This window comes from Dendropsophus ebraccatus, chromosome 7 (assembly GCF_027789765.1).
Source record: "Dendropsophus ebraccatus isolate aDenEbr1 chromosome 7, aDenEbr1.pat, whole genome shotgun sequence".
Lineage (NCBI taxonomy): Eukaryota > Metazoa > Chordata > Amphibia > Anura > Hylidae > Dendropsophus > Dendropsophus ebraccatus.
The window spans coordinates 45014408-45038861 of NC_091460.1; the positions used below are offsets into that span (position 1 = coordinate 45014408).

Below are 24454 nucleotides of genomic sequence, written 5' to 3' on the forward strand. Positions count from 1 at the left end.
CCTGGGGTGGAAAGATGTTAAGCTGTTCCTATGGCCTGATGTGAATGGTGGATCAGTCTATATAAATATGTTTCCTGTCATTGTAATCCTGCCGGTGACTGCGGAGAAGTGATCTCTACAGAGCAGAATGGGTCAGCCTGTGAGGCTCAGGGGCCAAAGTGAAACCAGCAAGATTTCTAACACATATCTGAATTTATACATATATTTTAACATTATACAAATATTTGTAAATTTAAATTTGTATAACATACAAACCTGACTTTTTCTGACAATAGATTTCCTTTTAGCATTTCTGGTGCACCAGGTAAGAAGATCAAAGTGCAATGATAATGGACACAGGGAATTAGTGGCAATAAGTAAATATTAACAGTAGCTGACTGGTAAGCCGCCCTTCCGAATAGGAAGCCTCATATAACAGGAAGAGACAACATCAGATCTGGGGTCCCGCTGGAATCACCAAGGTATGGAATCTTCTTTCTGGTCTTCTGCATCTTATAGGATTATTAGAAAACTGCTGGGCAGTACACAGCAAGGGAATGACTTACTCACTGGGTGTCAGTTCTAACATAACCACAATGGACCCTAACATTGTCCTTCTGTCTTTATCTTATTGCCTTTCCTATGTTACTATGTGACCGAGATCCATCTGAAGGTTGTATTCTAAAGCCCCTATTCCATGGGGCGATGCAGAGGAGCAAACTAGCGCTATCAGCGCTTGTTTGCTCCTTGTTCCCCCCTTGCTGCCACCACTATTCCACGTGGCGGCAGCAAGCGGGTAAGTCCAAGGGGGGGCACGGGGAGCTGCGGGGGGGGGGGGGGGGGGGGCTGCCCAGGTGATCGCTAGATCATCCGGGCAGCCCTTAGAAGATAGCGGCGGCGGTCTGCTGTCGCCGCTCCTATTCCACGGAGCTACAGCAGCAGATTGCTGCTATATTAGTCGCTTGTTTTGTAACATGTTTGAAAAACAAGCAACGCATTGATCAGCCGGCATGAACGAGGTCGGCTGATCGTTGCCCTCTATTCCACGGGACGATCATCGGCCGTAACGGCCAATATCGGCCGAATACGGCCGATAATCGTTCCGTGAAGAAGGGGCTTAAGGCATTACAACTTGTTGCTTGTTGGTTGACCTATACGGCCCAACAGAGACTCAGTGCTGGCCCCTGGCTTTCCTAGGAGCACAGTGTGCCAACAAAAAAGTATCAGTGGAAGTCCCCAGAGGAAGTCTAAACACTGATGGCACTTTCTATGGGAAGCAACAGCACAAGAAGGCCAAGCCTGTGCTGGTGCCAGTCTATTCATGGTAAAAATAGAAAAGCTATGTGCGTTCATTCGTTTTACGAGACTGGCATAGATCATCTCATAGGAATGCATAGAAAAAGTGACTTCCGATGCATAGAGTTGACCCTATGGTATTGAGAGAGTCTAATTAGCATTTACATGGTCTCTCAAGTGATGGAAGGGGAAGCTGAAGATATAGAAATAAAGCTTATCCTAAACTATTTATAAATTTGGGTGGCGGAAAAAAAAGGTGGAGGGAGTGCGCCTTTAAAAATATGATGATGATGATAGTGATTAAACCATAGAGACATAGAGCCTGACAAACCAGTTCAACCGCAAATCAATAAGGGAATAATTTATATATTACTAAAAGTAAAACCTGGCAACATGTTAGCCCTTGGTATAGTAAGCTGACTCCTACTCACAGAGCCATCATTCACTACAGGATTAGCTCCAGCAATCAGGACTGTATATATTATTCATCACTGTATACTGCAGGTAAGCACCTCAGTTGCCACGCTACACTATTATTCTGTACATGTGGCAGTCTTGCACATATAGGTTATGTTACCATCACATTTTTTTCTTTGCATTTATTATTTTTAAAATGACCGTCCATCACTTCGGGTTCAAAATTATGTCAGTCATTTTGTGTTTTAGACGCCCGTCAGTATAATGACGGCTGTTGGTACAGTATACTAATTCAGGTGGACTGACAGGCCTTTGGGTGTGTCTTTAACTGAAAAATCCATTGAATTTAAGGACCAGTTAACACGGAGTAAAAGAGGCAGAATTCCGCAACAGAATACAGGCTGTCTATGGGAGGGCTCTCGCTCCTCCTCTCTCCGCTCAAAGAATTGACATGTCCCATTGGATGTCCATCATTCCATTGACTTTGATATGTTCCATTGAGGTCAATATTTTAAAAAGAAAAAGCAGGTGCCTTTACAATTTTTTTTTTTTTTTTTAACTTAGTGTGAACATAGCCATGAGCTTTTTAACTATATAAAACGGTGACAAGGCCACACGTTGAGGCAAACCATGTAACTGCTATGAAGCCAATGGGAAAAGAATCTAGTGTGTTTGGTTAAACAGGTCTCATAGAGACTGGAAGCAAGTAGCATAATTAAACCTTAGCTTTCGTTCTTTATTTCAGACAGGTTTAGGCTATTTTGGGAGAAAATAATGTTGGACAATCCCTTTAAAGATGTACTCCAGGGATGTGTTGTTGGTAATGTTGTTGGGTTTTTTTTTGCATTTAAATTATACAGATTTTTAAATTACTTCTAATAAAAATACTCAAGTCTTCCAGTACTTATCAACTGCTGTATGTTCTACAGAACGTGGTGTATTCTTACTAGTCTGAAACCAGTCTCCTGCCATCTCTGTCCATGTCAGAACTGTCCAGAGCAAAACTTCTTCTTCTCTGGACAGTTCCTGTGATGGACAGAGTTGGCAGCAGAGAACACTGTGTCAAACTGAAAAGAATACACCACTTCCTGCAGGACATACAGCAGCTGATAAGTACTGTAAGAGTATAGCAAAACTATATACTGTAACTTGCTAACACTAATTGATTTGAAAATAAATATTTTTTTATCCCATTGTACAAATCTGTATAACTTTATTGTACTGGTTGATTTTTTCTGGAGTACCTAGGCAATAAATATCATTAAAAATATTGCAAAGAAAATCTTGCTTCTTCAGGCTATGTTCACACAACGTGAACACCCGGCCGTTCCGTGACCCCGTGGTCACGGAACAGCCGGTCTTAGCCCTGATAATCCCTTAAGTACCGGCCGGGTGATCCTTCCGGCCGCCGAGCTTCCCATAGCCCACAGTGAAGCAAGCGGCCGAAGCCGCTTGCTTCACTGTGTGAACCGACAGGTCTTTCTGCGGCCGGAATTCACTGAATTCCGGCCTCAGAAAACTGACATGTCAGTTTTTCCGGCACCGCATGGGATCCCGGCCGGAGCGCATACGATGTGTGTACGCTCCGGCCGGGATCCCATTGAAAATAAGGCTATGTTCCACCCCTCAAAACTTCGGCCGTAGATCTGCGGCGAGAACTAAGGCCGTAGTTTTACGTAGTGTGAACATAGCCTCAAGATTAGAAACATGCAAAATGAGAAAAAAGTACAAAATCAGTAGAGATAGTTATAGAGGAAAACATTTCAAACACAGAAATATACTTTTAAATGCCTGTATACCTGGGGCATTTAACACAGGCTGATGATCTGACAAATGAACATTCCTATGAGCGTTCCTGATCCTCGCCCAGTGTAAGTATCCCAGCCTTCAGTCGACAAACAAGCAAACACTCATTTGTTGGCTGATTCTATCTATTTTGTACATATTACTTTGTAAATATTTTGTACATAGACATCTTACTTTGTAAACATACACCATGCTGCCAAAAAGCAATGTATTCCTATAGGCCGAAAGGTTTGAAATGTACAGGAACGATCATTTGATGAGGAAATGCTGGGAGACCACCATACACCATAGATGGGCTTAGCTAACACAAATGCACAAAGGAAACGCTTACAGCCCAAATGTATGAATTTATAAGAAATCCACTTTTTGGCCACTGCCACGTTTTCTCGTTCGGGTGGATATATGTTTACCATTTTGCTTTTGTTGCTTTTTCATCTGTGTTTACATTCAGTTATATAGTAGGCTATTGTTTATTATTTGTAATAGCTTTTTTACCATGTTTTTGAGGCATATGCCAAGTTATATCATTCACGCTGCCAACTTCTTGAATACACATAACAAATCATTTCTGCTTAGTAAAGTCGGAGGATTCACAGATTACAGGCTGCAGCTTTGTCGGTAATTTGTAGACACTCCCTATGGCGCTTACATTTTTATACCTTAATTCCGCTTCATGATCATTGGTATTGTGAACCCAATCATTTGATCCAGATGAACACAACCCAGCAAGAACTAACATGACAATTACAGCAAATCCAGTCTAAATCTTTGCAAGTCTGCCATGATCATCCATGGAGCTGTTAGAGGGATGAAGGTTACCGAGCAAATATATTTTTTGTTTTGGCCGTAACATTGCTGAAAACACAATGGAGTGACAGCTACAATGATACATCCTGCAAAACAAGCCCCCTCGGTGATGGGTGATGTCCCAAGTGCAGCTTCACAACAAATGACAGGATTAGCGGCATTCCTGGGGATTAACCTCAGCTGAACTGCCGCCTCGTTCCACATTTGTTGCCTTTGGTGGTAAAAAGAAGATGTGATTTCATTACCCAAAGTTTATTATGTTTAGTCTCTATTCCAGATAGTGTAAGAACTGATAAAAAAAAATTATTCTACTATGACTTGTCGATAAATTCCAAGAACATCTGAGAGACGGGAAGAATCTGCTCAGCTACTTGTAGAGCTTACGGGAAGGGTGGGTGTCACATTCTTCAGGATGTGGGTGACGCTTGGTTCGGAAATTCCTGGATTAGGGATTAGATTTTAGGCGTGGAGCCCAATATGGCGCTGGGTATTTTTATGACACCATCATCTTTTATTTGTTTCTTTTTTAGAATCCTGCTGTGAATGGGGCTGGAAACCAGAATTGTGGACTGCCAAAATCATGGTAGCTATGGAACTAGTAGGCTTCCAGCAAGGGGAAAGTGATTTATATGATATATGTAGGTCCTGCTGCCAGTGTGAAAGGTAGATCAGCGGGACCCATCCCGGGTGAAGGTGGGGCATATGTGATGTGTTTATCTCCCCTGGGGGTTGCTGAGTGGAAAATGAAGTGGTGGATGTGTAGTGGGATGAGTAGGACCCTGGTGTATGAAATTGTATATGGGATTGTGCCATGACAGTGCCAACTGAATATAGAGGAAGCTGTTTGGCCTTTAGCGGCGGATGAGATTGGGGGAAACATTGTTATAGCCTTGACTATTGAAAGAATAATAACAATAAGAGGCCATGGGGAGAAGAGGATAAGTGGCATATAAGAGATGAATGTACCTCTGTAGGCGTTCGGGAGGGGAGGGGTCTCATGCAGGGTCAGGTATGAGGGGCAGTAAGGAAATGTTACAGCCTGGGGCACTTCAGGAGTTCTGGAAAGTCTCTTTGACTCTTCTTACTTTATAATAACAGCATTTTTCTACATTCTGGAAGCACAGACAGATAAATATAGAGTACCATGTGTCTCACTACTCTAATAGAATCTAACAGTGTCAGCATTTTAATTTGCAGCTGACAGATTCCCCTTATAGCAAATCTACAGATTAAGTAACTAGGTGTAAGCTAACTATAGAGTAATATTCCTCTGTATAACACTCTGTATCACCTTACATAGAGGTTATTAGATGAAGCTTTTACCACTGGTATTCCTGATGTTCTGTTTTTGTAGGCAGAAGGTCTGGAACATGACATCATGTTGTACTCGCTACAATTAGAAATACTGTTTATTCTGCCTGGAATTACTACTAGTGGTGTAATATCACGTACCAGAACACATTCCTTCATCCAGACAGAACTCTGGTGATGCTTCCGCAGCAAAAAAACCCCAACTCTATCTTCCCGCTCAGGAATCCAGCCGTCTAGCAGAACAGGGAGGTTGTACAGTTTTTTTCATGAAATCCAAACATTATAAATTAAAGGAGTACTCCAGCGCCCACAGACACACACAGCATATATACTTACCATCCCTCCAGTGGCTTCCACCCTGCTCAGCCAATCAGGGCTGAGCAAGCTGGAAGCCATGTGATGCGCTCCAGCCAATGAAATGGCTGCTGGTGCGCATGTGTACCAGCAGCCGTTTCCTCTTCCATTCACTGCTGTGGAAGACAGTGAAAAGGAAGGAGACCAGGACCACCCCCGCTCTGACGACATTGACCCAAAATGGGAGGGGGGTGTTTAACTACCAGTTAGATTACCTACAGAGGGGATACTACATACTGGTGGTCTTAGTATTGGGGGGTTACCTACCTACCCACAGGGGGATTAGCTATACTGACACTACCTACTTGGGGGGCCAACTACACAGGGAGGGCTAACTACTATATAGATGCACAGATAGTAGATCTGGCTACTATATGGAGGCACAGAGATGTTGGAAAGTGATGTTTGTAGTGGACTGCACATTACAGAAACAATTATTAGTGTTGTGACAAATTTGGAGGAAGTCTCTGACCATGGTGTTGGCAGAAGGAACTTCCGAAAGAGAAGAGATTGGAATATCCACAGGGGTGTTGTCTGTAGACAGTAGAGAAGCACTAATGGATTCCTGTGTTATTATTGTTTAAGAACCTGGCTCATGGGAATAAACTGGTCTAATCATCCTGTCAATAGGGAAGAAAATGCCAAAGATACAGCAGTTCTTCAAAATTTGGTTTTCTTCGTTCCTTTTTTTGCACTGGCTATCAGTCTGATGCCAAAGAGAAATGCAGCACGTCCTCCAATAATGCGCATAGTGCATGACAGGTTGTGGTGGATACACGAAGAGGCCAAACAGAATAACACTCAAGCTTAACATGAGTGCCAATACAACGTGTATGTCATTCTGGGTGCCAACGTAACAGTGGGTGAGAAGATCCAACTCAGAAGTCACAAGTCATTAGTCACTATTTCTTGTGCAGGACCAGGCACATAGAATGAGTAGGAATATATATATATAAATATTGGTAATTCCTCAAATGAACAGTCTACATAGCTTGCACTTTGAACTAATGCTAATCAATCATAGGAGATGTGAATTACAACATGTTGCACCATAACATTAAAGTGACACTGTCACCCCCTTTGTTCATTTTGACATCTCTACACAGGTGTAAAGGGTAAATTTAGTGTTTTTCATACCTTATTTCTTATCATACGTCATGGTGCTTGTTCAAGTAAAAAGTGTCCTTTTATCATCTGCAGATTGTATTAAGTGGGCGTGGCCTCGCGGCACTAGCACCACATAACCCCGCCCACAACGGCACAATTGGCCCCGCCCCCTCGCCGGCCATTGGAACAGGCTGGCCGAAAGGTCTAGACTCCACCCCCTTTACGTTGGTCAACCAATGGGCGTCAAGGGGGCGGGGCCAACCGTGCCGTTGTGGGCGGGGTTATGTGGCGCTAGTGCCGCGAGGCCACGCCCACTTAATACAATCTGCAGTTGATAAAAGGACACTTTTTACTTGAACAAGCACCATGACGTATGATATGAAATAAGATATGAAAAACACTAAATTTACCCTTTACACCTGTGTAGAGATGTCAGAATGCACTAAGGGGGTGACAGTGTCACTTTAAGTAGACTGTTGTAGTACTAACTTTCGGCCTTCAGGTGTCACTGTTCACAATAAATAATATCAATAATACTACAAGTATGCTGAATACATCCCAGTGCAATTTATAATCTAACTCTGTTTATATCAAGAGTGTACAGTCCTGTAATGAAAGGAAACTAACATGTTCCCATAGCACTGGGGACACTGAGAAGGAGGGTAATTGTCTTACATTTTCAAGGTTACAGGTTCCCTTTAAAGGGGTAGTTCACAAAAATAAAATTCTTTCAAATCAACTGGTGCCAGAAAGTGCCAGAGATTTGTTATAATTCCGTCCACTGATACTTTACCAATGAGCGCGGAAATGAAGGGGCAGAGCACACACTGCAAAGCGATTCTGCCCCTTTGGTAAGTGATTAGAGGAGGTCTCAGCACCCGGACTCCCACCAATACAAACCTCTGACTTGTCGCTATAACATGTTAGAAGTTTGTTTAAATGATAGGTACCCTTTAAAGTGTCACTGTGGTTTAATTTTTTTGCAGAAATCAATAGTACAGGCGATTTTTGAAAAAAACTTTGTAATTGGGTTTATTAGTCGAAAAATGCATTTTTATCATGAAAAGCAATTTGAAGCTCTCCCCCCGTCTTCATTGTTTTCTATGGAGAGGGGAGGGCTGGAGGGAGATGAGGCACCAAAACAGGCCAACAAAGAGTTAATTTACAGCTACATCACCGGGCTATCTCCTCTGATAGTCAGCGCTGACCTCTGAATACTGGCTTTCACACAGGTCCCGCTGTGTAATCCTTTGTTCTCTGCTAGCGACTAATCTCCCTCCTCCCCTCTCCATAGAACAGACAGGACTCGACTGATGTAAAAGAGTCAAGATTTCCTGATAATGAGCAGTGATTTGCCTAATAAACCCAATTACAATGTTTTTTTAAAATCGCCTGTACTATTGATTTCTGAAAGAAAAGAAAAAAAACCGACAGTGACACTTTAAGTTTTACATTGACATACAGTAAATGGCTATATTACTGTTCCCACCCATTTTGCAGGTTTATCAGCTCTATGTTCTGGCCCAGTCTCAGTATGCAGCTCCCTAATCTGACCCGGCAAAGCCTGCTGTTTTACATCATTTTCATCATGCAGCTGGAAGGTACAAGTCAATGGACAGGGCCAGGTACAACCCCCAACCTGGAGACTATTGTTATTGGCAGGTGTAATGACTACATTGAAACAGTCAATCCTTCTGTAGGGTAAGTGACTTTATCTAGAATAACCAGTGTTGGCTGTGATCAGGTATAACCCATTGGCTAGGATCAGGCAGTAGGACATTCCCATCCCAGTAGTCAGACTTATACACATTAGATAGCAGGGGGGGGGCCAGATGTACATGGAAATAGCAAAGTCCCTGCGGTATTGGGCAGCGATAAGATTAATGGTGCAGTACAGGAGGGCAACAATAAGGGTAGAATAAATCCAATAAAAGCAGAGTTTTACTTGAGACTGCATTGCATGTAAACAGTGGAGCATAGTCTCTATCTCTTTTATCATTACTACAGGAAGAAGAACTGTTCCGCTATATGGGAAGCCTTTAAGAGTGCATTTGTCAGCAAGGATCCATGCGCTGTACTCCCATCGGACTATGAGCGCTATATTAACCTGACACTCCATGACCTACCCATAGATAAGGTTCTGTATTCAATGCATTATCTATAAATTATGTTAAAGGAGTACTCCGGAGACAAATGGGAAGATTTATCAAACTGGTGTAAAGTAGAATTGGCTCATTTGCCCCTAGCAACCAATCAGATTCCACCTTTCATTTTCCACAGAGTCGGTGAAGAATGAAAAGTAGAATCTGATTGGTTGCTAGGGGCAACTGAGACCGTTCTACTTTATACCAGTTTGATAAATCTCCCCCAAAATGTTTTCAAATCAAGTAGTGTCAGAAAGTTATACAGATTTGTAAATTACTTCTATTTAAAAATCTCAAATCTTCCCATACTTATCAGCTGCTGTATATCCTGAAGGGAGTGGTGTATTATTTCCAGTCTGACACAGTGCTCTCTGCTGCCACCTCTGTCCATGTCAGGAACTGTCCAGAGCAGGAAAGGTTTTCTATGGGGATTTGCTACTACTCTGGACAGTCCCTGACATGGACAGAGGTGGCAACAGACAGCAGCTGATAAGTAGAAGGCTTTGTTTTTTTAAAATTAAAGGAATTTATAACTCAAATTTCTGACATTAGTTGGTATGAAAACTTTTTTTTCCTCCAGAGTATCCCTTTAAGTGGAAAGAAGAAGCCCAGTGAATCTCTTGTGCAGGCAAATTTTCATCAAGATTCCAATGTCAATGCATTTCGAGCCAGTGAGGCCCTGAAAGGTGACTGAAACCCCAAGTGATCAGTTGCTTTTTCCAGGGCAAACTATGTGGCCAAACATTTCTCTTACAGTGACCTCTGCTGGAGACATGCAGTATTGCATGATGCCTTGTGAAATAAATGAATGACTTTGTGGTTAGAGGAAGAAGTAAGAAATCTAGCCATATAATATAGATATATATATATATATAGTATAGAGTAATACATTTATTTTTATATACTTGTCTGCAGTCGCTTTTCTGGGAAAACAACAAACAACTAGTGCACAGACTGTCAGACCGTGGAAAGCGCTACATGCCCCTGGGCGACACTTTAATGGGATGGTTAGGCGATAACGTAAACTTTTGTGGATCAAGAAACAATTCAGGTTAGACAACTATAAATATATAGAATATACACAGTGGTACATTGGTTTAAGAGTAACTTGGATTAAGAGCATTTTGCAAGAAGAGCTCACAGTTTTTAAAAAAAACTAACTTGGTTTAAGAGTATTGCTTTGGTTTAAGAGCTCCCTGTACTGGGTGGGAGGGCAAGTGGGGGAGGCTCATGGTCTGCATAGGAATTTCCCCCCACCTTCCAAATCATGGCAGATCCACTTCAGGCTGGGGCTTGCATCAGGGGACAGGACTGTGGGGGTAATTTCTTCATAGCTGTAACACCTCTCTCCCTGGACAGAGAGTGCTGCATGTATGTGCCCACATCTATCCTGCTCATTCCTTCATGCTCCCTGCAATCTCTGTCAGTCCTTGTGTTCCCCACACTCCATTCTGTACTGTGCCTGCACTTACACTCAGCTATACACACTGCTGCTATAATGTGCCTGCACTTACACTCAGCCATTCACACTGCTGTATAGAAAAGTTTCTGTCAATGTCCTCCTGCACAGCTCTGTGATTCTCACTTCCTGATGGGTCCATGCTTAACACCCCCCTTCCCCATTGCTGTCATGTGACCACACAGACCTCTGGCAGCAGCCATGCTTCTCTATTCTAGCCTGTTGTACTACACTACTGCATTATGGGGATCTGCAGTTCTATCCTGAATCTACAAACTACTGCTGTGTTATCAGGTTTATACACTTACTATACATTATACTTCACATGCTGATGGCTATACTGTGCAGTAACTTATAATATCACAAATTTTGCTGCTTCTAAATGTTTGTTTCATCTGTTCTACATGTTATTCAGAATAATAAATCATTATTTTTGGGGTGTGGAACCAATTCTCTGCATTTCAATGATTTCTTATGGGAAAATTTGCTTTGGTTTAAGAGTGGATTTGGATTACAAGGACAGTCCTGGAACGAATTATGCTCGTAATCCAAGGCACCACTGTATATATATGTTTGAGCCCCCTTAACTCCCCCACCGATTGGTACATACATTACCTGCTCCTACGCACTCCGGCTTGCTTTGGGAGCTCCCAGTGTCTAGATGTCCCGCTCAGCCAATCAGAGCTAATGTATGTATAATGTCTCTGGCTTTAGGATTCGACTACACCTCTTGTCCTATTACATCAGAGTGTGAACACAATCCTGAGGAGTCTTTCTGGAGGTTGGCTTCTATTACTGTAAGTTTCTGTTAAGAAGACCCATCACCATTAAAATTGTTTATGGGACCTCTGTTTTATACCATTCCTCTGTTATTCCTACTGGAATTGTGAAAATAAGTGTACACCAGTATATTACCATTCCCCCTGGCAAAGGACAAGTCACTTACACAGGCTAACCTTCTAGCCATGGTTAACAGTGTAAGGGGCCTATTCCACAGAGAGATAATCGGCCCAATTCGGCCAATTATCGCTCCGTGGAATAGAGACAACGATCAGTCGATGATCGTGTAATCGGCTGATCATTTATTTACGTGCAAGCCTAAAATCATCGGGCACCGACCGCGCATCGGTTTGTGGAATAGCAGTGTGTGGCGGCCGACCAATGATTCTACAAACAGCATACTTTACCTAACCATGTTGCAGGTCTTCTTCTGCGCTCCTCTTCCTCCCGGTCCCGCGCAGTGGCAGCTTCAGAGCGGCCTGTCTGAGGTGACAGAGCGCTCAGCCAATCACTGGCCAGGTCCGCTGCCGCTGCTGCTGCGTGTGGGACCGGGAGTAAGAGGAGCGCAGGAGAGGACCTGCAACATGGTTAGGTAAAGTATGCTGTTTAACAAGGGCTGCAAGGACATCGGTAACGATGTCCCTGCAGCCCTTGCTAAACGATTATCGGGGCGTGGAATAGGCCCAGTAAATGAGCGCCGATCTAGCAGATCGTCGCTCGTTTACATTATTGATCGGGCCCCCATCGGCCCGTGGAATAGGACCCTAAGACATGGGTCATTAAATTACGGCTCTCCAGCTGTTGCAATACTACATTTCCCATCATACCTGCATAGCCAGATCCAAAGCTTTAGCTGTATGGGTATAATGGGAATTGTGGTTTTGCAACAGCTGGAGGGCCACAGTTTGGAGACCCATGGAGTAAGGGCTGTATTACATGGACTGATCACTAATGTAAACGATTTCCAAACTGCTAGATCAGCGCTCGCTTACTGAGCCTATTGCAGGGCTCGATAATGCATCATGGACTGTATATATATTGTTACCAAGGTCCGTGCAGCCCTGGCTTTAAAAGTATAATATAATAAAGTTTATACATACCTCTTTAGGATCCCTGGTGTTCTCCTAGCTTCTGCCCGCAGCCGCCGCTGAAACTTCAGAGCTGGTCTAGACAGGCCGCTTAGCCAATCACTGGCTACAGTGGTCCCGTCTTGGCCAGTGATTGGCTGAGACCGTTTCTGAAGTTCCTGCAGTGGTTGCGGGCAGTGGGCAGAAGCGACACTACTTGGGAGCATGGAGAGTATGTATAAACACCGCCGCTCATTGCTATTACATATAGTGATTCGCGCCCAGCGACTAATGATTTTTAGGCCGGAATAAACAACACGATCAGCCAATGATTTTTGTTGTCTTTATAAAATAATAATCTGTCAAATCGGCCTGATTTTGCAGATTATCGCTCCATGTAATAGGGCCCTTAGACTATACACAGAAAAAGAAGTCTAAATAAAATCCTGGATAAAATCTCCTGTTTATTTCCTCACATTGTGCATATAGAAAAATATCAGACTATGTAGGGACAAATCCTATTAACATTGTCAATTTATTTATACATCTCCGGGAGGAATAACTGAGGAACACCACAATGCAGTATCCTGTCAAGGTTTAGCTTTAATAAGAATGTGATTGCGCTGCGGAATCTGTTGGCGCTATACAAATAAATACGGTATTATTATTATTATTATTATTTTATCTTACTATATGCTCTTTCCCTTAGTATGCTCAGCACAGCCATGGTGAAATACAAATCATGCTGAATGGATCCACACCAGGAGGTGCTTTCCCAGAGCCCAGGTAAAAAATTGTAGGATTTTACTTATAGATATAGTTTATTAAAAAATCTAAAGGGGCCCAGACTGACTAATGTGTATTGAGGTCTCCCAACTGTTCTCTCCCCTGATGTCCTCTGTTGGGAAAGAGTTGGGAGACCTCTATACACATTACAAACAGAAAAAAGCTGTACTCACTGGGTGCCAGCGCTATACCAATAAAGTGGTCTCAAGACGTACTTCAGAAATAAAAGTGATTTATTTAATGCACATATGTGGACATGTAAGCAGTTTGGGCCATCTTTTCTGGCGGACAGTTACCCTTTAAGTAAAAATAAAATATTTAGCAATAAACAAAAAAATTCAGCTCACCTATCACCCGGGGAAGCATGCATGGAATGGATGTGGCAAACTCCATGGAAAAATGTGAAAAAGATTAAGAGCGACATAACGCTCAGAACCTTCCTGTAAATGTTTTTTTTTTTTTTTAGTGAAAACCTGAATAAAAGTTATTGCACCTTCACGTCAAACACTGGGGTTTTCTTACTTTTCATTAGTTAAAACATTTAGGGGGAGATTTATCAAACTGGTTTAAAGTAGAATTGTCTTAGTTGCCCCTAGCAACCAATCAGATTCCACTTTTCATTTCTCACAGTCTCTTTGAAAAATGAAAGGTGGAATCTGATTGGTTGCTAGGGGCAACTGAGCCAGTTCTACTTTACACCTGTTCAATAAATCTCTCCCCCCCAGTTTTAATTATTTTCCTTTTTTTTTTTAAGTCATTACCTTCCAAGCATTTTATAACATTATATTTCTTTCCACTCCATGAAGTTTTTTATCCGACTTTGAAATTCCAAATTTTCAAAGGGACAAAATTTACAGAATCAACATCTGGGTGATGGATGAAATTGATGGAGTGAATGTGTAAGTATGAATCTGCAACATTTTCAGAATTTTCTAATACATAAAAACCTCATTAAAAGCCTAACTGAAAGCAAGTATTTTAAGTGAATGTACCATCTGGTAATGTAATTTTTCTTTTTTACCTTACCCTGTCGGGCTGGCGCAGTGATCCCGATGCTGGTCCATTTTTCAAAACGTTGCCCGGGTAGGGTCTGGGGAGACAGTAAAAAAGTTACAGTCACCTGTTCCAGTGCCCGCAGAGAGCTGCTTCACAGTCCTGGATCCTGCCGGCTGTCTTCTGAGCTCCCTACTGGCTATGTCATGACCTGGCTGATGGATGCCCAGCTCAGCCAGTCAGTGACTGGGGTAGAACACTGCTGCAGTCACTGATTGGCTGAGCATTCTAAATCCCACCTGTCTGAGATGTGGAACCAGGCAGAAGATGCCGGTGTGGTCCAGGAACTCTGTGATGCAGCAGAGCGTGGGCACTGGGAGTGGTAAGTATAGTCTTTTTTATTTCCTCCCCACCCCGTAATGTTTGTTACCAGCCAGACTTCTCCTTTAATGGGGTTTGCCAAGTTATTATTACCTGTCCCCTAGCTCTATAGAGAATGAATAGAGCAGCGGGTCACACACTGACCTGGAGCTCCATACAAAACAGTCAGGACGCTATTCTAGAGATGCCCTGGGGATACAGAGATCGGACTCCCTGCACTCGCATACTTGTCTCTTATCCTGTGGATAACGGACAAGTAAAATAACTTAGCAAACCCCTGTAACTACTAGTGGCTACCAACTGGGAGATCCATGTAGAGATTTTTCAGATGTTTGTATAGGCAGATTGCATTGCACAGGGGCTGGATCTTATTTACCTCTGGCAATGGAACAGAGCTGGGGAATAACACATTTTGTCCATATGATGTAGATACAGCAAAACCTATAATGCTTATATTACGTTCTTCTGCTCTCTGTGTTTTTCAGGGATTCTTGCGGAGAGAATAGCATTGCTACATTACAATCTGTCCTGTCCCGCAGAGGTTTTCCATACAAATGCTATGACAATTATCGGTCAGTAACCATTCAGCGGATATTTATAGATCACCCTTAATAATCAGATGCATGTAATTATTGTACGTCATGTATAATAGTCAGGCAGCGTGTAGTCATGGGAACGGGAGTCTTATAATCAATTCTTCCTGGATGCTTTTGTGCTGTTCATCCCCGGCACACATGTTGTGATTGTACACGCAGGGATCTATTTTTATTCTTCCTTGTCATACAGCCTTGATGTCGAATATTCTAGAACATAACCACACACTATGAAAACATTATAGACTTACATAGAGGATGTAAAAGTAAAGTAAAAGTAAAATCAGACACATATTGTAAATGTCTGTTTTTCTGGGTTTTCTGGACATAGAAAATGTTTTAGAATTATGTGCTTTAAAAATAAAAAGAAACCATACTCACCTGTCCTGGTTTCCTGCAGCTGCCATTGTGATGCTCCCAGCTGCTCCCCACATCCTGTGACCTTTCAATTCTGCAGGAAATACCTGCTCAGCCAATCACTGACTGAGGTGGGTCACAGCTGTGGCCAATGATTGGCTGAGTGGGCATTTCCTGCATGAACAAAATCTTACAGGAAGTGGAGAGAAGCGGTGATCAGGAGTCGACTGTCAGGCTAAGTGGGTAGGTTCTCTGGGGCCATGACATCACAGGAACTGGGAGATACAGGAAACCAGTGGGGAACGGTAGCTGCGCTTGACTGACATATTGTTTGTTGTGTTTACAGCTATCCTAACAATCCTTTAAATGGCATAGCAGAAGCAGTAAAACAATATAAAACAATTTTACCAACACATAAATGCATACCAGCTTATTAGCTGTCTCTACATATAGGTTTAGGCTGTCCTATCTAAGGGTAGCATGAACTAGTGACAGAGAAGCTGATGAAGCAGAATTATGTATCACTTACATTGTTCTGTGCAGCTGATGCGAATATATCCTCCTGAATAATATGGATAATAAGTAGTCCTTTCCATTATGTGTGTAAGCCCAGCAGTCCTAGATATTCATAAGAAGCAGAACATTCCACCCACAGCTGCTGATTCGCAGTTATTTATCCATGCTCTGTATAGGCAGTCACCTGTCAATCAGCTGGAGGGCGGGGGGAGGGGTGTCATAAGAATTCTATTCTCCTGCATATTAGGAGAATTGCTGAACAGAATGATGTAAGTAATACAATAGTTTATGCTGCCCTCATTTAAGGCAGCATAAACCTAGTGACAGATTTCCTTTAAACACAGGTGCCCATCTTCCATTAAAGTCTATAGCAATTATGGCCGATGTGGATCAACAAACATGGGATTAAAGTTTTTGTATTAGGTGGATGTCCCACTGTTATATTTATGGCCTAAGCTGTAATGGGTATACTGGGTACTGAATACTGTTGCCTGAAATGGCTCAAGGACCTTCTGTGCCACTATACAGATGTGGCATAGGAGCTCTTGATTTGGTTTTCCTATTTCTTATAAATATATAGAATACACATTCTAGAGGTAGCTTGTATAGACTGAAAACATCTCTTTTAAAGGGGTAGTGCGGCGTTTAACTTTTATTCACTAAATAACACACATTAAAAAGTTATACAAATTTGTAATGTGTGTTATTTAAGTGAATGGCCCCCTTCCCCGTGTTCCCCCCACCCCGGAAGTGTTGGTGCATTATACTTACGTGTTCGCTGTGGACCCTGGCCGCCATCTTGTGTCGACGACATCATCTTCGGGAGGCCGGACAAACCGATCCAGCCGTCCCTCATGCCGCCCCCCCCCCCTCTGCCGCGTCATCACTGGATCAGTTCTTCTTTATTCAGGATACCTTCCTGCACTTTTAAAAAAGAGTGCTAAGGTATCTCATGTGTGTCCGTTCACTACAGAAACTGACCCAGAAAACTGACAGGGGACGTGTAAGAATCACTAAGGTGTGGCTACATTTCCTCTTCCCACGTGACTTCCTCCTACAGCGTCTGTAACGTGTGCTGTGAGTGGGTGAGAAGAGAATGCAAGAGAAAAAGAAGGATAGAGATAGGTAGAAAAGAGAAAGAGCTCCCGTTGGTGCACAGATCCTAGAAACAATAACCCTTTAGTTATCTACAGCTGTGCAATACTTAGGTACACAATATACATACTAGCGACATCTAGTGGCAAAACTTAGGTACAACTTCATTACCACATTTACTTTAAGTACAGACTTTTGCAAGGGGTGTAAGGACAAGAAACACTCATGGTGGGACACCACACACTGATCTTACAAGAACATGTTTTCCTGCATTGTAATACCTTCCCATCTTCCCTACAGACAAGTTCGGATCCTGCAATGTGTGGACTTTCCTGGTAACCCAGCCTGTAGTACAAATAGTGGAATTGGCCGTACTTTATCATGGATGACAATGATTCCTGTTTTGTTTGTTACAATTATGAATTATGGAAATAAACATTGATTTCATAAACAAGATAATAAAAAAGAGAACAATTGTTATTTATACTGCATGACACATGTAAAAAGTAGAATTGCATTGTTGAATTGTTTATACCTATCTTTAGAGGAATTCTAATAAGTTGTGAAAAGAGACTGTGGGGGACATTTATTAAGAACGTTGTATCTGATATATAGTAGGCACCCCCCCCCCCCTCATTTACCCCATTGTATTTACTAAAAAGCACTCTGGTAGCACCAGCACCTGCCGCATGGTGGGTGCAGAAATCTACACCTGTTCCTGCCTTGCCAAGCGAATAACAAATTTCAGTAATCTAGCTGTTGCAAAAGCACAACTACCAGCATGCTAGGAGCAGGGCCGTCTTTCCCATTGGGCATAAATACAATATATGAGCCATGTTGTTTTCCTGTATACGGTAACATACAGTTTACAGGGACCCTGTATACTGTATTATACAGTATACAGGAAAACAACATGGCTCATATATACAGAGAGGAGCAACAACATGGTTCGTACATACCTACAGTCAGAGGGGCAACAACATGGCTCAAATATACAGTCTGTATATATGAGCCATGTTGTTATGTTGTTGTCCCTCTATAGCTATGTATGAGCCATGTTGTTGTACAATACAGCAGAGGGGTGGGCCCGGTGGGGGGTGGGGCGGTGGGGGGTTGCAGTTCTCAGCTCTGCCCAGGGGCCCATAATGCTGTTAAGAAGGCCCCAGCTAGGAGTTACAGTTTTGCATCAACTGGAAAGAAACAGGTCAGGGATCCCTGACATATGTCATCATTCCATAGATACCTATGTTTCTTTATTCTGAAGAAATTCCTAAGAAAAGGGTAAAGTGATAAGAAAACTTCTCAGCAAATTCAAATTATTAGTAAAACGCTTGGAGTAAAAATTCCTGTTCTAACAATTAGACATCGAATAAATGCAATGAGGCTGAGAATAATGACCTAAACCCCTCCGCTTTATCTCCTGTCAGATAGGGAATGCATAGTCCCCGGGCTGCATCATTCTCTGGCCTTACCTCATGAATGGCAGGATATTTGGTATTCTCGGCATGTACAGTGAAAGTAAGGTCTGTTCCTATGTGCACACAGAATGCTAATTCTCTAGATGGTGTAGGGCAAACGGGTGACGCTCCATAGACTTTCTGTTTAATTTTGATACCAAAAATCCTACAATACTTCAGAAGTGATAGATGACAGTCTGATGACCTATAATTCTGTGTTTCATGGGACAATACATGTGACTGGCAATGATTTGGGACTACTTCTAAGATATAAGTCCTGGTAAAAAAAAAAAAAAAAAAGTGCATATAGACATGTGACACTACTGTATCAGACACGAGTAGTTAGGCTTCTGCCAAGGTAAGAAAATATTCCTTAGCTATTGAGGGAATAGAAGATGACACATCTAACAAACCTAATTCCATCCCTAGATCAATTATGTGACTTACATGCTGCCAACTATATATTATATATTCCATAGAATAGATAATAACTAGCATATCGGTGCATGGCTGACTGCTGGGACCACCGCCAATCACAAGAACAGAGGTCCTATGTCCCCAAGTGAACAGGGTGGCAGCGCGCATGCTCCCTCATTGCTCCATTCAAAATTTATATGTTATACAGTATTATTAATTTAGCACCCTCCTCACTTTTACGAGGAGAATCTTGCCATGGGACGCGTAGTGAGCATTAAAGAGGTATTCCGGGAAAATATAACTTTTCCCCTATCTACAAGATCACGGGGGGCCCGACCCCTGAACCCCCTGGCAATCTCTGTATCGGAACCCGCCGATTCTGTTATGAATAGAGCCCCGGATCGGCTTGTGACCCACGGCTCTATTAATTCCTATGAAGCGACGGAAACAGCCGAGTACGCCGGAAGAACACTGTACTCGTCTCTTTCCGTTGGTACGGGGTTGGTACCCGTGGCTCTATTCATAACAGCTCGTGGGGTCCGATACGGAGATCGCCAGGGGGTTCAGGGGTCAAAGCTCCCCATACACCTTAGATTTTGATGGAGATAGGGGTCGGGCATGATTAAAAATCACTGGCCGACCCCTTTGTTTCAGGAGAAAACAAAGGAACACTTGTCTATGTCGAATGTTCTTTTGTATGGAGTGGGGGGAGCCGGTCAGAAGAAATAGTTACTCTGTGGATAGGGATTAACTCTGTAACTTGGGAATTCCCCTTTAAATACACAATTATAATAGCAGTATATACCTACCATGCCATTTATTGCTGAGAGCTTAAAGGTGCACTATCACTTTTGACATGTCAAATTCAAAAGGGTAATATTTATGGCATGGTGACAACACAACAGTCAAAAAAAGGTTACAAGACCACATTTTTAAGACTTCAAAATGACACGGATAAAGCCAGATGGGATTTTTTTTATTTAACTTTTAACAATTTCAGAAAATCACAAGCCCTGAAGACAAATTCCTCTTAGTATGAAGGTCATCTTCATTCCTGTAACATATAATCAGTCGGACGTATCATCATCAGGTGTCAGTCAACAGCATTGGATTTGGGAAAAGCAGCAACACTGATGGCATATGGGATAGAAGCTTTGTGGGATAGTGATGTGTCTGGCCAACTTAAAGGAGAAGTCTGGCGAAAATTTTTATTAAAGTATTTTATTGCCCCCCAAAAGTTATACAAATTACCAATATACACTTATGAGAAATGCTTATAAAGTGCTTTTTTCCCTGCACTTACTTTTGCATCAAGGCTTCACTTCCTGGATAAATTGTGATGTCATGCCCTGACTCCCAGAGCTGTGCGGGCTGTGGCTGCTGGAGAGGATGATGGCAGAGGGATGCTCAGTGTCCCTCCAGTGCCCTGTGTCCCTCAGTGTCCCTCTGCCATCATCCTCATCATCATCATCCCAAAACCGTACAGATATGGCAATACATTATATAGACACATCTATATAACTTTTAATATACCTTTAATAGAAAACAAGTTTTCCTTAAGTGTAGTTCCCCTTTTGCTTGGGTTTTGCAACACTGGAGATAGGGCTTTTCATATTTTTTTTTACTTCCTTTATTATAGCATTTGGCAGATTGAAGCACCTACTTTTCCCATTCCCTTTCCCTCCCCCTCCTTCCCCTTGGTGTTTTTTTTCTCTCTCTCTCTTCTCTCTCTTTATGTCTTTTTCTCTCCTGTGGTATGCCCCCAAAGTGTTATGTCGAAGGAGCGGGCAGTCACTTGCTAGATGTTGAGGTGTGACGCCAGATCCATGGTGGTTGGTCTTGATACAGCCTGACACAGTGATGTTATGTTGTGACGCCAGTGCCAGTTGGGCACACAGGTAAGGTGGCACACCTGCTTTTATTTTAAAGGGCCGGTTGTACCTTGTTCCCCTGTGGACAGTGACCTGCTGGGTTGCTACGGGGTCCCTTAGGATGTTATAATCACAATGGTCCGCAGTGGAGTTTTGACCCACCCACCACCAGAAAGGGAAAATGTCCCAAGGATGTGGTATAGATGGTGTTGGTGCGGGGTGAAAAATCAGAGTCTCTTTACCATAAAAATCTCGTTTTACTGTGAAAGTACTGGTGCAGCAGGTAATACAGCTTTGCTTTGACAGGATACGTTTCTCTAGATAATACACTTGACAATACACTCGGTAGTACACTTGATAATACAGCAACCAGATCTGTGATAGGGATGCAGTGAAGAGTACAGTCGTGCTGAGTAGCGTGTTGAGAGATACAAAGATTTAGAGGAGCAGAGAGGAGGATGTTGTGAGAGTCCCAACCCAAGTAGTACTGTGCTCTGCCGGGATATTGGAGGATGAGGTAGAAGAATACCTAGTAAAATAAGAAGAGAATACTTGTGCCTTTGTTTTAACCTTTGGATCTTTGCACCACCTAATGAGGGTGACACAAGGCCCCAGACCTTGTTACCTGGGATGAGCGGAATGCTGAGGATTTCCCGCTGACAACCGAGCAGCGAGATAGAGTTCCTAGGCTCTTAGCAACTTTGCTCTATCCGGATCAGTTCCTAGCGTACTGCTGTCTGTGGATACTGTCCTGCACTGTGACTCTCCTAGTCCACAGTGTGGGTTGAGAGTATCTCAGACTTGTCCCCTCCTGTGAGGGGTCTAACACTGCATAGTCTCGTGTAGAGTAAACAGAGGAGAAACTGTTAGCTGTGTCTTGTCTTGTACTCATACAGGAACCTGACTAAGACTGACCTACACTTCCTGTCACCCACGTGACTTCCTTCCTCAGCGTATCTAAGGTGCGCTGTGAGTGGGTGAAGAGTGGATTAGAAGAAGTAAAGTGAGAGATAATAGGATAGAAGAAGAAGACATTCCCATAGGTTCACAGATCCATGTGACACACAAATGAACAATAACCCTTTCCATACTTCAGCCGTGCAGCATCTGTGTACATACATCTGTAATACTGACATCTAGTGGCGAAACTTTATCACTACTTTCATCACCACTGACTCACAATAAGTACAGGCTTTTACGAAGGGTGTAACCAATATCAACACTGTGATGGGATATCACACTCCTCTATTCTGGTTCTTAGTTGGGGGCTTTATTGTTTCCTTTACATGCCATTTATCTTTTGTGCTGTGGGAGGGCAGATGTGTTCTTGATCTTCCTGCTTCTTACATATTGACTGTATATACTGAATGCTTTTTGGAAAGGTCATAGCTCTGCAGTGATAATGGTGTAGTGCGATAACAATCTGAATAATGTAGTGTTCCATCTGATCATTTGTATTGTTCTTGCTTTGTAGAATAAAAGCTTTATTTACAAAAAAAAATAAAAAATCACGTGGAGGAGGAGGCTACACTTTGCACACTCCTTGCTTCTATACCATCAGGTGAGTAGGGTGTATGCTGGGGGAAAGACTGGGGGGTTTACTTAAAGATATGCGCCTTTTCCCAATGTACGCCAGGGTGCACCATGATAAATTCTCCCTGAAAACAGATCTGAGTGTTCAGATCCCGACTGATGAGGACAATGAGTGGGGAGGGAAGCATGCTGCTGTGCTCCTCTATCCTCACTATCAGGCTGTTTTGGTCACGTGACACAGAGCCGGGAGAAAACAGGCTAATCGAAGGCTTCTACCAGCTCATCCTCCTAATCTGTCGGTGACAGCTGATAAATTTCTAGTGCCATCGTATCCTCCCAAAAAATGTAATAAAAAGTGATCAAAATGTCCCATCTATCTAAACATGGTACCAATAAAGACTACAAATTGTGGCTCAAATAATAGCCTATACAACTCTGTAGACAGAAAGAAAAAAACAACAAAAATACTGTTCACAGTATAATTTATGGTTATATGAAGAGTGTTGTTACAAAGTAAAAACCAGCTAGAGATGACTGCAACTCGGGCATGCTTAATTCCGATTGTTCGGCATTTGATTACCATTGACTGAAGAATTTGGATACAGCCATATGCATTTACCCTTTGGCCATGTTCACACAGGGTAAAACAACAGCCGTGTCAAACAACGGCCATTGTCTTGAATGTGTTACCCGCCCGATACTGCAGTATCGTTCGAATGAACATCACTTTATTTTAATTGGAAAGCGGGCACATTTGGGTGTGCCCACACTCTAATTTTGCATAGCACACAATGGAAAGAACAGCCGGGAGCCATACTTTACACTGTGACCACAGGCTATCTTGTTCGGCTGCTATTCACTTAATAGCGGGCGCACAGAATAGACCTGTCAGTTATTTTGTGAGGCCGCAGAGAACACCGGCCATAGTGTATATAGTGTGTATACACTACGGCTGTGATTCCATACACTGTAATGTAATCGATTAATGTCATTAAACGGTTGTTGTTTCAACCTGCAACAACAGCCGTTGTTTAATGCAAAAATACAGTGTTTAAACATGGCCTATGGCTGCATCCATATTTTTCTGGATTTCTTAGGGCTGTATCCAGTTTTCTCAGTCACCTGTATTCAAATGGTGAATGACCGGACTCGAGTGTACTCTAGTTGTGCTCATCTCTAGTTATGGCTTTCATTAGAAAAATACCAAATGACGCAGCACTCGATGCAAAAAATTGCAGGCAGGTGCATTTACTTATTATTTCACTTATTTTACATGATCACGCTTATTCATTTTCACGTCATGGGTTCATTGTGACCCTCATAAGTATATTATATATTCATCATGAATTTGATGTATTAACACTGTATATTTATTTTTATATACACTTGATTACTTTGATGATGCACTGAATTAATTATTTTGTAGACATGTATATAACCTACTAGAGTGTGGTGTGATCACTAGCTTGAAAATGATCGGAATTGTACGACCAAAATGTCACTGCTGTACTATGTGGTGCTTTGATATTTTTTCACCTATTTTCACCTATATCTGAGTGCTGCGGTAATATATTCTTTGTAGTTATTGCTTTCAGAAGAAAAAAAGAAAAACGAAAATTTAAAAAATGTACATTTACAGGGTTAATTGAAGGACTTAGAATACAGAGATTTTATCAGAAAAAAACTTTATTAATATGAGTCTCCGAGTGCGGCAGAAAGTGCTGCTCATCTAGAGCTGGGTACTGTCAGGACAGATGCGGTAGGTCAGTATAAGTTTTTTTTTCTTTGTTTTATTCCCGCCCAAATACATGAACAATATCTTTCTTTGTTGGTAAACCCCTTTAGATTTAGTGGAACCCCCCAATGTAAATTTGGGGTAATATAATTTCAATATATGAGATGCATTGTTTTGCTGGGAGAAGAAGACC

The 24454-nt window shown here is 42.3% G+C and overlaps 1 protein-coding gene across 3 annotated transcripts; it reads left to right on the forward strand.

Annotated features, from left to right (window-relative positions):
• The first annotated feature begins 384 nt into the window (after positions 1–384).
• Positions 385–17697, forward strand: BST1 (bone marrow stromal cell antigen 1). 3 transcript variants are annotated; one of them, XM_069976460.1, is made up of 10 exons: positions 385–461; positions 4836–4888; positions 8578–8778; positions 9085–9214; positions 10137–10272; positions 11395–11477; positions 13237–13313; positions 14120–14212; positions 15173–15259; positions 17549–17697. In XM_069976460.1, exons 3-10 carry the CDS (start codon positions 8591–8593, stop codon positions 17688–17690), a joined length of 936 nt encoding a protein of 311 aa, XP_069832561.1. In that variant the 5' UTR covers positions 385–461; positions 4836–4888; positions 8578–8590; the 3' UTR covers positions 17691–17697. The 3 variants fall into 3 exon arrangements, with proteins under 3 accessions (XP_069832561.1, XP_069832563.1, XP_069832562.1); XM_069976462.1 differs by lacking the exon at positions 14120–14212; XM_069976461.1 differs by lacking the exon at positions 4836–4888 and having other exon boundaries at positions 392–461.
• Positions 17698–24454: the final 6757 nt, after the last annotated feature.